The 15,702-nt window shown below is 40.0% G+C and overlaps 1 protein-coding gene across 1 annotated transcript; it reads left to right on the top strand.

The window, feature by feature from the left end:
- The first annotated feature begins 10,892 nt into the window (after positions 1-10,892).
- On the top strand, positions 10,893-12,694 carry LOC125179462. The gene is made up of 2 exons (XM_047885379.1): positions 10,893-11,983; positions 12,457-12,694. Exons 1-2 carry the CDS (start codon positions 11,433-11,435, stop codon positions 12,692-12,694), a joined length of 789 nt encoding a protein of 262 aa, XP_047741335.1. The 5' UTR covers positions 10,893-11,432.
- Positions 12,695-15,702: the final 3,008 nt, after the last annotated feature.

The raw sequence follows: 15,702 nt of genomic DNA on the forward strand, positions 1-15,702 counted from the left end.
AGTCTTAAAATGCCTCGTACCCTACGGAACAACTGATATCTAGAAGCGATTTTAAATCTACCGTCCGTAAGGCCAGTCTAGTCAAGAAAAGTACAAGAATCGGCGACAGGCCTATCCAGGCCTATTCTTTAATGCCGAAGATACTATACTATACTATACTATGTGATCCCTCAGGAATACTCAGGGCCCGTCCTCGGGGCGACTGCGATGATGTGTTCAGCCTTTTATATGACACCGACCGATGGCCTTCATCAACAACTGAGACATCGCCTGAAAACTTCCCAGGGCATGAGCTGGTAAAAGAAGGAAACCTCTTAGTGTACCGGAGACTTCATTGATACTTCCGGCAGTAAAATCTTGTCTTCTGGCAACATTGCCTTGTCTTCCGGCAATTAAACCAAGTGTTTTGGCAACAAAATCTTATCTCCGGGCAACAAATCTCTGTCGTCTGTCAACAAAACCATGTCTTCTGACTACAAAATTTTGTCTTCTATCAACACAACCTTGTCACCTGACAAAAAACCTGGTCTTAGGGCAACCAAGATTAGTCATCCAGTAACAAAATCTTGTCTTCCGTCAACAAAAACCTTGTCTTACGACAATCAAACTTTGTCTTCCAGCAACAAAACGTTGGCCTGAAATAATGATCTATAACATGAATCATTTTTTCGATGCTTCCTTTCGTTTCTATTACATTTTCCGACATCAGCCATCACGTGACCACCTCCCACTTCACCTAAGTCCAGGAAAATCAACACACAATCAAGTTGCCTTCTGGAAGTTTTTGAGGAAGTTTCCCACCTTTTCCCTCACTCGTGAGACGAGCGGGATATTATTTTAGGTTTCCTATGTGAGTTTTTGTGTTCTGTTGAAGATTGCATGGGAAGTTTGAATGAGGGTTCGAATTGTGAGGAAACATGGCAATAACAATTTGGAAATAATTTGGGTGTTCTGAATAACTTATCAAACGCCGAACAACTAACCCATCAAGTGCTCTGAATCAACTCGTTGGTGACTTTGCAAGGTCACTTGATTACTTGGATTGCAAATTCACAACCGGTGTTTCTGACCTACGAATTTCAGAATACCTGTATATTCTTTGACAGAAAACTAATTTAATTGCAGCTTTCATCTCCTATCCCCCTGAAATTGTAAAAAGATAGTCCTGTCATCTCATGTGTATTTGCTTCTTATTTTGTCAATTTAGATTTTATCTTCAATGCGAATTTTAGTTTTCTAATTGTTTCTGCTTGTGTTATAGGTTTTGAACTGACGGTGGAGCTGGACTCCTAAACGTTTTCTCGTGAAAGGAAATGGTGAATTTGATGGCTATTTTCTTTGCTTTTAAATTCTTAGTTAGAGACTTTCACATACGAGTATATCGGCTAGATTTAATGTAACTTTTTCAGAATCAGGAGTGCATCATTTACCGCGTGCAACATGAGTGCAGCCTACCCAAGATCACTCATCGGTGAGTGAAGCGTTTCTACTAGCGACCTAGTAACTACCGAGCGCAACGTGTGCACGGCCTTCAGTATATAACACTTGCTCATCTTAGTTTGAAGCTTATAAATTACAAATATTGTGTGAAATGCGAAAAATGGAAACCTATATCATAAAAAGTGTCTTGAAAAGTAATAGTGCTAAAAAAGTATGAAAAAGTTAAGCATCTGCCAGTTGCCTCTTAGTAGTCATCGTACATAGAATTTGTAACAATTTTGAACGATAATCTCGACGGTATTGTTACTTATAGTTAAGGAAGCCATGTGAATGATTGTAGTTCCATATAATTCATTTAAAATAGACCACATTGACTGAATAATTCATAGTATTTTGCGTGCCTTTCGCTGCGAGACTTGCAGGCGCCATGGAGAACGATGAAGAAAACGTGCGTACACTACAGCTCGTGCATGAGACGACAGTCGTATAACTTGATTTATTTCAACTTATAAACTAGTGCAAATGATTTAAATTACTACAAACAATTCTTGTATCAACGACAACGAGTGAATTAGTTGAACCCATGATAACCTCGATTATTAGATGAATAAATGAATTGGCTTTGATTTTCGCTGTTGCTCAACCAAGTGAACATTAATGATACAGATGCTTAATCTATGCAATGAACGAAACATAATGGCTCGCCTACTCAGCGTTTTTCAAGGGTGACCAATAAATCATGTTATATAGACTTTATATCAAAATATTAAATCATGACCGTGTGAATTTCACCCGTCACGTTCGACCTTATCAATCCACAGTAGACTGCGCTTATCAACGGAAAATTATACTGCAGGGTTGCCAGATGTTTTTTTTCTCTGGGTAAATTCCGCAATTTATTTTTTTAACTTATGGCTTAAACTTATGATGGCCATACTTCCTTATTAAATTTTAAAAAGCCCGAAAAAATGGAAAATTAAATTTTTAATACTACAAAATTAAAAATTTAATACTAAATTTTTATACTACAAATTAAATTAAATTAAATTTTTAGCCTACAAATTGCAGAAGCTATGCAAATTGCAGAAGCTATGCAAATTGCAGAAGCTGTGCAAATTGCAGCTTCTGTGCAAAGCACAGAAGCTGCGCAAGGCATATCGGACCAAAATTGAGTGAGTTTTGCGCCAGTTAACGTGGGGCTTGGTAACGGTTACATTAAATGTTACAGTTACAGTTACGGTCGATATTAAGGGAAAATTTTCGGGTTGAATTTCCAACGTTGTCGGAATTAAATGGTATTCATAAATGACTGAACTGACACTCGTGGAATTTGTGATCAAGTCGCGCAGCTGAAGGCGTCACAGATAACGGCTATCAGGGCAGCAGATAACGGCGCATGCCGGCATAGCAGATAACGACCAGCCCCGTCCTCGGTCGGTAATCCACTCGCTCATGCATCAAGTTGACAATTTGATTTATTTCACATTAACATTAAATTTACGGCCAACAGCTACGCTCCCGGAAGCGCGACCCCTTAGCCGTTATATTTATGTACGATGCTAGGCTTCAGACACACTGTCCAATCGCCTGTTGAGACGGCAAATTATTGTATTAGTTCCTAGGGACAGAGTTCGTTGAAGGGGCCCTAGACAGTCAATGTGGATTGAAAGACGCAGTGAAGCGATTGCAAATACTTATATTTATATTACGGGCGCGTGACAAAGTGGGGTGACTGTAAGCAAGGCTTTAGCTCCAGTCAGCCACGTATTACTAGAGAGCCTGCGTGGGTGGTGACTGACTATCGGTGCTGAAGGCATTGCAAAGAACCGCAAGTGTGATGTCACTGAGGGTGACGTACTCAATCACTGTAACAGCTGAGAGAGATGACGCAACTATGTCGGCTGCCGGACAACACGAACTGTGACAACCACATATTAGATTTGCACTTTTAATATACCTTTGCTGTATGACACTGAAATTATTCGATTCTAAACCTTCAGACACTTTCAATACCAGGATTTGAAATTTTTAGCTCGTACACCAACAGACGCGGAAAGTGGTACTAAGGAGGATGCCTGGGACGAGTCTGGACCAAAGTCATAAAGTGAATCTTCCCTGTATATTTCATTGTTCTTTCGCATCCTGTTCCTCATAGGTCCTAAACTTCACAAAGTAATAATTAAGCTAATTTTATGGCACGCGTTCAAGGGAAGGCCGCGCATCAGGAGCCTCTTGCTGCGTTATCTCGGATGACGGACACGCGGCGCTGATAACGGCGTGGCGGGGCTGGGAGTCATGAATAAATATGTAGCTGCGTTTGTGACAAGAAATTCAGACGATACTATTTTCTGAAGTAAATAAAAGTTAAAAATCTTATGTGAACAAATTACAAGTTCTATGTTCAGCCACTTAACATGAACCAAATTCTGACCTAGAAAGCGCCCACACATAATTATTCTTGATAATAAAATCTGTGACGGCAGATAAATCGCCTCGACAAAAATAATAAAAACAAGCATAAGAGTCCCTTTGGTTTTGCGGCTAAAAATTCGGCTAAAAAACATTTTCCTGGAATACATTTTTAACCCATTAGATGATCGATAGTAGAACTTGAATGAGTGTTATACGATCGAATTAGGTACTTCAGTTCCGTTTAGCATTAAATTTCAGACGGTACCTCAAATTCATATCGCCACTTATCGAACTTCTGTGCAGAAAACTTGATTGCAATCTGACAGCATTTGGAATATTCTTCAAACATATCCATCATTTCCTTCCACAATAGAAAAAAAGCACGCATTTTAAAATTTTTCGCCACTAGACTATGTAAATGATGGAAGCTATTAAAGTTGAATATTTATAGTAGGCTGAATGCAACACTTGCTCTGGAGGTGTGGACACGTGCACCAGAAGGCGCGTAGTCGCAGACGCTGACACTCGTTATCTTCTGATCTTAACTGATAAGAGGCCTCCTGCTTATCACGCCGCGCAGCTCAGGCGCTGCAGGTAACAGAGATTGTGGCAGGGCCCGGAAATGATCTCTTATTGGGTAAGTACGACAAATTGAGTGATACTATATTTAATGTTTTCAAACTTACAGATCAGCCCTGTGTGTCCTGGGATCAAAAATCCCAGCAATTATGGAATCCCGTTATCGTCAATCTGTTATTGCCTACCGCGATAATAATAATGAAGCAATTGGATGCTAAAAAGGCCAGTGCAATTAGAGAGTACGGATGAACCTTAGCTCTGATAACGGTCATCGAGGCCCAGACTCGGTAACCGAGCTCCGCATGCAAGATGAGGGCCATCTGAGGGGATATATGGAGGCTTGCTTGGCGATCACTGGTAAATCATGAGCCTCATATTGCTACAGTTCATGTGGTGTTCAGAGTTTTGGTCACCAGCAGGATCCTTGAGTAGAGTTGTACCCAGGGTGGGTCAGGTATAGTGTCCCAAGCAGACAACCGACACCAGCTCTCGTCTTCGCTGTCCAAAATACTAGGTGGAACCATAACACAAACAAACAACATCAATAATAACAATAACAGCATCAACGAAAACATCAACAGCAGGGACATAAAAAAGAACAATATAAACTATAAGAAAAATAACATCAATAACATCTACGAGATAAACAACAAGGACATTCAGTAGAATGAGCCGCAATGAAAGGTTCTAACCCACAGAGCTGCACCTCTTTTGCATTGCATTGCTCTTCATTTAAGTTATTGAATAGTACAGATTGCATTCAGTCATCATTGATAATCTTATTTTCATACCCAGCAGTATTGAAATATTTACCATATTATACCACAGAGCGTCATTGAGGCAGCTGCTAAAAATTATTTAGCTTCATTATTCATTTGGATCCAACAGACGATATCATACTAATGGCAACTGCGTTAATTTTTCCAAAATTAATGTTTAGGAATAATATCTACGCGATACAAACACAAATGTAGCTATTTGTCGGTTTGCTAGGTGATGGCAAGTCATTTGTACATTATAGTTAAGTAGTTCATAGAGCCAGGCCTTAGTTATCAAGGTGTTTCAGTGGGGAAAAATGTCTAATTTACTAAGTTTATGAATAATAATGAACTCTACCCTAATAAAAGTACGCACAGTTTCGGCATGAAATGTTTGCTGTGATGCGTTTTAGTGGCATAAACGAAACCTCGTCAGCTCTTATCACCGATAAGCGTCCTGGTCACCTGAGATAGCGCAGGCGTCTCACTTCGCTGCCTACGCATGATCGTCACGAGAAAACGTACGAGTACACTTTTTCCAAGACCATTTGTTTCAATACTTTTGTTTAAAATGAACCTTCATAAAGCCACGGACATGTATCATCAGTGTATGCAGACTCTTTAATTGCTTATAATTAATCATTGCTAGCTCTGCCAAATTGAACTGAAAAATTTTACTCGGCATTCACGGTACTCTGATAATTAATTATATCAAATATAATCAGTGATAAATAAAAGCGTGTGCTTAGGGCTGAGGATCTCAGCGTTAGACCGGAACGTTATCTGCTGTCTTGATATCTGTTATCTGCGACGTCCAGCAGATTGACAAGAATCTTGCAGCCAACGAAGGCAGTAAAGTGTTGGCAGTTACTTGCACGTCGTGCAGTGTGGCGCTGGTGAAGAGCTAGTTTTCCTAACTAAATAACTAACGCGAGCTAGTTTTTCTGCTGCTCGCCATAAGATATGGCGGTGGTGGTGTAAACTCTGGTGGATGTGAGCTGGAAAACTTGGATGTACCATTACGCATACGAATAAATTTGAGCAATTGTCGTATTTCGTTTGTTGATGCCTTGAATTTACAAAAATTTTATTAGGCACTTTTTGTGACCGCTTCAAACTGATTCCAACCACATCGTTTGCTGGTACCAGTGTAGTGGTTAATTGCTTTATTATAAAAACCAGTTAGTAGTGAGTGACAAACAGTGTAGAAATCTGCTGTTGCTTCTGTTTGTACACCGACAATTGGACCGACAACTCCTGAGCTGCACCAACGGCCAGGTAAGTACCTCATCTTCAATAATGCCTCTGACGGGGTGTAGCCATGAAGCCGTAGTTCATTGGGAACCAGTGGGTTTATAAGTGAGGTAGGCATGGTTAACTGCGAGCAAATACGACACGTAGTTCCCAAAAATTGCGGACCACGCACCAAATTTTCGGGCCATTGTTCTATTTGGTGGACTAACCAGCATGCGTGTGCCTAAAGTTTGCTAACTTATTACAATACAAGTGATCATCATTAAGGAATCACAGTTGGAATGTCATTTTACATAATTAATTGGTGCTCAGAGCAGTGTTAGTAACCACCATTGATGGGACTCAGTGGCGCTCAGACTGATCATTATTAGAATATGCAGTGCATTGACTGAGTTTATAGTTGGAGGGCAGACTGGTTGTAATCTGCGGACGCATCCGCTGGAGCATTTGAGGATAGATAGACAAAGGAAGAACAGGGCGAGCTAAAATCAACTCCGGTAATACGTGAATTTGCGACTCAAAAGTATTTAGTTCACATCGACTGCGTGTCCGCTATATGCCACTCGTGTAACGCGCCGATGGCCGATCTCTCTGTAAAATTCTCCTTCCCGCAATGTTTCGCCAGTGGCGTAGGCCGTCGCCTCATCTGCAGCCAAAGCCATCGATGTCTTGTTCGCATTGACTTATATTAAAGTTCAATTTCTGCTGGATCACTATTATTCAGTGATGGTTGTGCATTGATAATCTTTGTTTTACACGAATTTTTTTTTCATGTTTTCGAGAATTTTATGCATGTATGTTGAGCACCTCTAATCGCTGTCTTTTCGGTATTTTTATCAAAAGCCAACGGCGATTTTTGGCTTTAATCACAGCGTCGCAACTCAAAGCCCTGCTTAATTAACGCGTTTCGTTATCTTATCGTGATTTCTCCTGGGAATTCCGCCGTCAAGTTATATCAACACATTTATGCATCTATTGCAAAGTTCTGAGTTCAAATTCAAACAAAACTTAGGCCATTCTCGAGTTAGGGCTCTGAACTTCACGTCAATCTAAGAATAGATTTTATAAATTTAATCATCATTCACGTAAGCGCTACCACACACGGCACCTTGTCACTCATTATAAAGTGGGTAGCCATGGCAGGCAGAAAAATTGACCCACACCTAAATATTTTACTTTAGTAATTTTTTTAGCCAGAGATAATAAGCTGGAGCACAGGAAATTGAAATTCAAGCGCCCAGTTCTAGCTCCGTGCTAGCGCTAGGTGTTATCTTATCACAGATTACAGTTCACATATCAGCTGTCAAATGGGTGTCAAAAGAGCGGCCTTCCTGAGTACACACGAACGTAGTATCAGTTCAAAATTTAATGTTCTTATTCATTCGGAACTTTCGAAAACACGAAAAGGATACAAGGACACGTCTGCTCCCGTTTTCGTTGTGGCGAGGGTATTTTTCGCTGAGGCAATATTCCACCAGTTTAATAGTTTTAATTCTACACGAGAGAATGTAATATAACAAATACCTACGCCACAGCGCAATAAAAATAAAAAACTTTGTATTTAATTCCATAATTATTGATTACGAATTGATAAAAGAAGCGTGCCGGAGCGGCGCCAGGATGGGCCACGCTAACATTCTCCCACTTCCAGAATAGAATAGAATAGAATAGAAGTGTCGGCGTTGAAGAAATAGGCCCATGGCCTGTTGCCGATTCTTGCCGATTTCGTCCGACCGGTGGGCTCAGTAGGTGTGTCCCAATGACCCCAACAGCGTCACTTGGTAATTTTTTGCACATCTTTGTGTCGGGTCATCTACAGTAGCTTTGTGTTTTGTGCAGACAGTCATGAAGCCTGCAAACTCCCTTTAAGCTTGCCGTCCCTCACTAAGACTGCAGACTCTCACTAAGCTTGCAGATTCTCATGAAATTTTCAGACTCTCATTAAGCTTGCAGATTCTCTTTAGGTTGTAGATCGCATTAAGCGTGCAGACTTTCATCAAGCCTACAGACTTTCATGAAGCCTGCAGATTCTCATTAAGCTTGCAGACTCTCAGAGATTTGGTAGAGACGCGAAGCAGCGGGATTGGATTGCCACTGTGAAATATTTTGTACCTATTTGACAAAATAGTTAGCATTTATATACAGATGAATAATTGTTCTTATCAGTAGAAAGATAACAGAGGGTTACTGTTGTTGCTAAATTTGAGATTCTGCAATATGGAAAGTTAGGGAAAATGAAGATCTATTGACGCCGCTTGCTTGGTGGATGGCAACCGGGACTTGATTGTGGACTTTTCGACTGGGACTGGGACTGCTGATCGAGAGCTGCATTTCTTCTATATTCCATCAACAGGTGAATACAACCGTCAATGCAACGAAGAAAACGACAAATAAATTCATCCTTATTCTATATTGATTGTACATGTAGATACTCTCTCAATTTTTGTACTGATAATGGAACTGGCCTCTGAAACGTATTCATTAAAGACATTTATTTTGCGCTTTCTTTGCTTTGAGGTTCTTAATAAACTTGCTATTTAAGAAAGTTAGTCTCATAAGGTAAGTATATGTTAGCAATTGCCCTATTTATGTAAAACAATTGGTCATTTCGGCCAAGAGCTGTTTAAGGGCAGAAGAAAGTTCTAAGAAAATGTACACTTTGCCATACTAATTCCCCCAATATTTAGCCCATCTACACTAAATCGAGATTTGTTTTATTTACATTAGCAAGTAATTTTAATGAAGCATCAGCCAACCTTGAGTTGAATTCTTGCATCATTCATTGGATGCAGATGCTCTATAGCTGAGACCCAAGCAAAATTTACAATGTCCTGGCTCTTGATTGCGGCTCTTGTAAAAACTTTGAAAAGAATTAGTTATAGAGACAATCTCAGTCCCGCACTCCTATAAATAAATTGTTTGTAATAAATAATTCCTCTAATTCTATTAAGTCCTCTCTAATAAATGATTTCACCAAAATCTTCGTCACTCTGCATAGTTAAAAGCAACAAACAGTTCACAAATGCACGTATATGGTCAGTTAATTTTTAACCGGTGCCGGGCGCACTAAATTACTTGCACTTCTGCGTACGATAAATATTGAAATTAACATAACACTTTACTTGACAAGCCTCCCTCCTGTATCGCCTCCATAAAGTCAATGGTCATATAACTAAACAAATTAATGTGGTAATCAGGCATTTTGTAGTGAAACTTTACTGTCATGGAGGCTCATTCACAAATGCTTGGTGCATCGACTTGTCGAGAAAAGTGGTATTTAACCCTTAGTAATCCTTAGCAATTGTTTGGAACAAACACGGTAACAGTAAACACCGACTTTAAAAAACTATCGACTATCTCATCCCGAGTACACATCAATGTTAAAATTTTATAAAATCTATAATAGTTATTCATTTATAAAATGTTCAGCCCAACGTTGTCATCTGGATGTTAAATAAAACGTATCTGAATGAAACAAAATTGTGAATTATACCATTCGTTCATTTCAATATCGATGTCAAAATCGATAATAATAGCAATGATGATATCGAAGTTGATTTTTAGAGGTGAAAATCAATGTTAATGCCGATGTTAATATCGATGCTCTTTATGGTTAAAGTAACTCTGAATCTTTTTATTAAGTAAATAAATTAAGACACTCGCCATACAGAGTGTTTCAACTGAATTTATGTGTCAGGGACCATCAGCAAGATGGCGTCCTCTGCAGCCGGGACATCCGCGTCCAGCTCGGCCTCACACTATAAAAAAATGGAAACAATCAGCGACAACGCGGAGGGCATTATGGATCTTTGTCCCAGGTACGCAAGGAAAATCCTAAACATTGAATGCCGCGACAAAAACGCTGCTGAGACGTACATGGACTACATGGAGAGACATCGAAAACCCGAATTAGAACGAGATAAATTGAAAAATTTGTGTGGGTTCTCCAAAAGAACGTTTGAAACAGCCACGATTGCAGATGAAATGGACATGAGTGCAATAAACGCACTTTTTCACTGTATTTTCAAAGTTAAACATGATGGAAGGGACTTTTCGAAGCTATTGAACAAAGTGATAGAAATCACAAAACTGAGAAATGATGTCATGCATAACCTCTCCTCAATGAACGACCGAGCAAAGTTTGCCGTAATCCAAACCAAATTGTCCAAGCTGATCAAAGAAGCGAAGTTGTTTTATCCCGGTTTTCTAAGCGAGATTAACGCTATGGAACGAGACCTGCAACTTGAAATAAAGTGCGGGTTTTCTCCTGGTTGCACTGAGTTGGTTTACCACTGTCATTGCATCCTGAATGAATGGAAAATAATTGCAAATCAGCTGTTCCAAAAGTACGCGGAAGAAGCTTTGAACTTTGATATGGGCAGCGTTAAAAGGACTGAGGTGTTCCACCCACTGGAGTTGCTACTACAAGACGAGAGCAGAAAAAAGCTTCATATTAAAGACTTGTTTAAGTCTTCAAATGAACAAATCGTTCTGGTTTCAGGCGAAGCGGGCGCTGGGAAGACGACTCTTCTCTTGAACATTATACTTCAATTTAATGCAGCGCCTTACTTGAAGCGCTTTGAAGTCCTTGTGTATATCGAGTGCAGGGACATTACAACGGAAAGTTTGCAACAAGTCGCTAGGCTACATTTTGGAGACACTTTTTGCTTGAAATTAGGAGGAGAGGATAACGTTCTGCAAGCCCTCACGCAGCTCCATGTGCTGTTCCTGATCGATGGATTCGATGAAAAAAATAAAAAATCGACTGCAGTTTTGGATGCGCTGTTGAAGAAAACCTGGCACTCAAACTCTCAAATTTTGTTCACAACTCGCCCCCATACTGTCGGAGTTCTGAAGAAATTAATTGTGCAACATCACCGCAAACTATCGCAGTACAAGATAGCGCCTCTCGAAGAGTTGTCAGATCAGTTGGCGTTCATTGCGAGGTATGAACGATTTCTTACTCTTGGCCCTACACCCTCGCAAGCGATGCAGAATCGATTTTCCAAACTTGATAAGCAATTACGACAACTTTTCACGGAGCCAATATCTTTGCTGCACTTCTGCTCTATTTACAAACAGACTCCAGAAAAAATTGACCGTTGGAGAAGCTTCAACGATGTGTCGCGGGACACATTGCAGTTACAAAAGACCATCGTTGCGGACAAGCTCATCAGCATCGGTTCTTCCAATGATGATGTTTTAATTGACGACCTGTTCATGGTTATTGGCCAGTGGGCGCTGGAGTTTCTCGGTTGTAACAAGATCACATTTACCGACGCTGAGCGCACGCGGCTGCAGCGCAAATGTTGCGACAAAATCAACTTGCACTGCCAAGGCGCTGATGTCGACGCTGGCGTGTTCCTCAACGTCATGCTTAAAGTGACGCGATCGCTGTCAGGGAGCGCAGGCACAACCTACTCCTTTGCGCACAAGTCCACGCAAGAAAGATTAGCAGCGCATTACATTACTGAACAAATGCTGGGTACGGACAAGCCTAGTCTCACAGACATGGGAGTAACTCCTGAGACGAGCCCAAGGTAAGCCTACAATTTCATGTACCAGCAATAGCGTAGTGAAATTTTTTAATTATATTTAAATTTCCATGAAGCCAGTTTCTTGGGTTATGGCGCCGTTAGTGACAACCTGAGATCAAACAAAATGGCCGATTTTTTAACTAATAACTGAGGTAAAAGTGAAGTAATTACTGGCATTACAATTGTTTCAGTGTTCCGTTCTCTTCTTACGATAAAAGCTAGTAGATTCACCGCATGTTAGTATAATTAATACTAACGATTATTGTGAATTACAATAAAGTTTTTCAGTAATACATGAAAATATAACTCCCTATACCGGACCAAGCAAATTCGCTTTCTTAACATGATTTGCATGTTGAAGGTTTGTGACAGTTGTCATATATCATGTTAAATCCTTTTGCAGTCCCGAAGTTTTTGACTTCGGATTAAGATTGTTTTACGATTCAAATTTTATGTTTTCATTTACACTATTCCAGCTTCCTGGAAGTGCTGCAGTACGTCCTGCAGGACCTGAGCAGCAGCAGCCCCCGGCAGTTCCAGAAGCGCTGGCCCCAACTGAGGGACGCCCTCACTGCCGCCGGCGTCACCAGGGGCGGCGACTGGCAGGCGGTGCTGCTGAGGAGCCCTGAAGTCACCGCGCTGGCGAAGCACGCGGCTAAGATCACGATCAAAGAGACTGACGTGTGGGACGTGCACAGCGGTGAGTCGATGTAGACTCTTGCATGGCATAGATTATGATGCATACACTGGCACCCATGGCATAGATTTTGATGCATACACTGGCTCCCATGGCATAGATTATGATGCATACACTGGCACCAATGGTAAAGATTATGATGCATACACTGGCGCCCATGGTATAGATTATGATGCATACACTGGCACCCATGGCATAGATTATGATGCATACACTGGCACCCATGGCATAGATTATGATGCATACACTGGCACCCATGGCATAGATTATGATGCATACACTGGCTCCAGTTTTTGATGCATACACTGGCGCCCATGGCATAGATTATGATGGATACACTGGCTCCCATGGCATAGATTATGATGCATACACTGGCACCCATGGCATAGTTTATGATGAACACATTCAAGGGTTAATCACTGGCATCCTTCATAGTTTATGAAGGGGTTAATCACTGGCACCCATGGCATAGATTTTGATGCATACACTGGCTCCCATGGCATAGATTATGATGCATACACTGGCGCCCATGGCATAGATTATGATGTATACACTGGCTCCCATGTCATAGATTATTCATTCTTAATTAATGAATAAGTTTAAGATTATTCTTTATGAATATTCAAAGTTCTAACACGTTATAGATAGCAACAGTTGGATGTTTCGGATGAAGAAACATCTCAAATGAAGAAAAGATACGTTTTGTAATAACTGTGCCAGAGCCAATATCTCGGAAGGTTGCATGAGGGGCTCCAAATCATACTGTACAGCACATGATTTTTGAAAGGAATTGTTGGTTTGTCTCAATTGGAATGCTTGCTACTTGCGATTACAATGCCACCTGCATGTAGGAAAAATTATCATTCGGATTTTATTAAGTAATAATTTCCACCATTCAAATTCACTAATTAGGTTGTGGTGACCTCAGGCCAGGCCTTTGCGTAGGGCAGCTCCGCAGCTCATAGTCAGAACATAAGCAGAAAAAACTGCAGGCAGAACATCTCTCAAAAAGCCAGAATATATTAATTAGAAAGGGGTGAATAAATATACTAATTAGATAGGAGCGTATTTATTAATTAGCAAGGGGCGAATAAATATATTAATTAGAAAGTGGCGTATTTATTAATTAGGAAGGGGTTAATAAATATACTAATTAGAAAAATAAATATACTAAGTAGAAAGGTGCGTTTTTATTAATTAGAAAGATGTGAATAAATCAATTAATTAGCAAGAGTCGTATTTGTTAATTAAAATGGGGCTAATAAATATGTTAATAAGAAAGGTGCTAACAAACATATTAGAAATGGTCAAATAAATATATTAATTGGGAAGAGTTGTATTTTCAGAAGACAACCTAGGAACTAAAGGTAATGAAATGAAGACAGAGAACCAGGTGTAAATATTGGATAAAAAAGAGAATTGGCAATTTGGCTTATAAAATATAACCAAAATTACAGATATTATGGTATGCTCATTCACTATGGATGTGCTTCCGTGATAGCCATGCTTGATTTATGCGTTAAAAATATTACAATAATTGAAAAATGTTGTTCAGATATTTATTTATTTTTCCATCACCAGTCAATAACACTCACGCTCAATTTTCCCACTGCCCTCAATCAGAGTCTCCTCCATCCTAACCACTCTATTCTCTTTCCCACTCCGACGCCCCATATACCACCATCTGGTTCTTCACAGTTCCCTTCACATTCACATCACACATTAAAACTCTAAAATTACTTTCAGCGCCTCTGCCTCGCACAAAAAACTCCACCTCTGCTACCATATATCATGCCTTTGTCATGCCTTTCACTGCCGAGCAGTAATATTTGTAATATTAGTATTAGTATTTTGTAATAGTAGCAACAATATTTAGTAATAGTAATACTGGCTGGCAGTTTCCGTTTATGTATTTAATTTCCAACTATATAATGTAGTGGGCATTGAAGAAAGTTGAATGAGTCGCAATGCTGCATTAATGCAGCACGATATTTTTACAGGTCGTTGTTTAGTATCCTAGAATGAGCTAAATAAGTGCCCTGTGTTACTAACAAGGTCTCTTTGTTTACTGATTAAAAAATATTATATAGCAAAACAAAGTCCCCATTAATAGCAAAACAAAAAACAAAAAATAAATTCAACATTGACAGTGCTTTATTTGTAGAAAACACGATTTACAAAAACAACTTGATAAGATACGAGTATATACACTGCCCGAATTACAAGGCATATCTTTGCACACACTATATAAAACATAATATATTAACTTATTTTAGGTACCGTCCTGATGCGCGGTCACCAAGGCTGCACGAAGAGAATAGCGTTCACCCCTCCCCCCCTCTCTATCATTCGGCACTACTAATCATCACTCTCGAGCTACCTATCATCCCTCTCTCTACGTAGCATCCCACTCTCTAATAATCATACCACTTTCTACATGTCATTGCTCTCTCTATACTCATCATCTCACGGGGATAATATGCCTATCATCGCACTTTCTTACTATCATTCCTCTTTCTAGTTATCATCCCTCAGCTAATAACCCCTCACCCTACCTATCTTTCCTCTATTCAAATCATTCTTTTATCCCTATTTAATTACTCTCTTCTCTTGCTCTATAATTTTTCTTTCTCTTTACCTAGCTCCCCTTTCCGTACTTATCACATTCCTTTTCGCTCGTCTCATTATATTAATCTTGATTTGTCATCCATTTCGCTAGACGAGGATGGCTGGCTTCCTATAAATACGTTAGCAATACTTTTATACTTACATACTCCCATCTTTAAGTTCATTATTTACTTATCGACTCCATTCAACTCGCTCTTTGTCTATCATCCTTGTCTCTACCTCTACGTTACTCAACATACCTCTTCACCTATCATCCTTCTATCGCTCTACCCAAGCTCACGCCACATCAGGCAACAAGTATCCTCATCCTTCGTCCGCAGCTGGAGACGTGATGGCAGTTGCACTAATGCTTGGCAGAATCATCTCTCTACCTCCATTTTTACGTTCACCACGCCCC

The sequence above is a fragment of the Hyalella azteca genome, unplaced genomic scaffold (genome assembly GCF_000764305.2).
Source record: "Hyalella azteca isolate HAZT.00-mixed unplaced genomic scaffold, Hazt_2.0.2 contig17729, whole genome shotgun sequence".
NCBI classification, from domain to species: Eukaryota; Metazoa; Arthropoda; class Malacostraca; order Amphipoda; family Hyalellidae; genus Hyalella; species Hyalella azteca.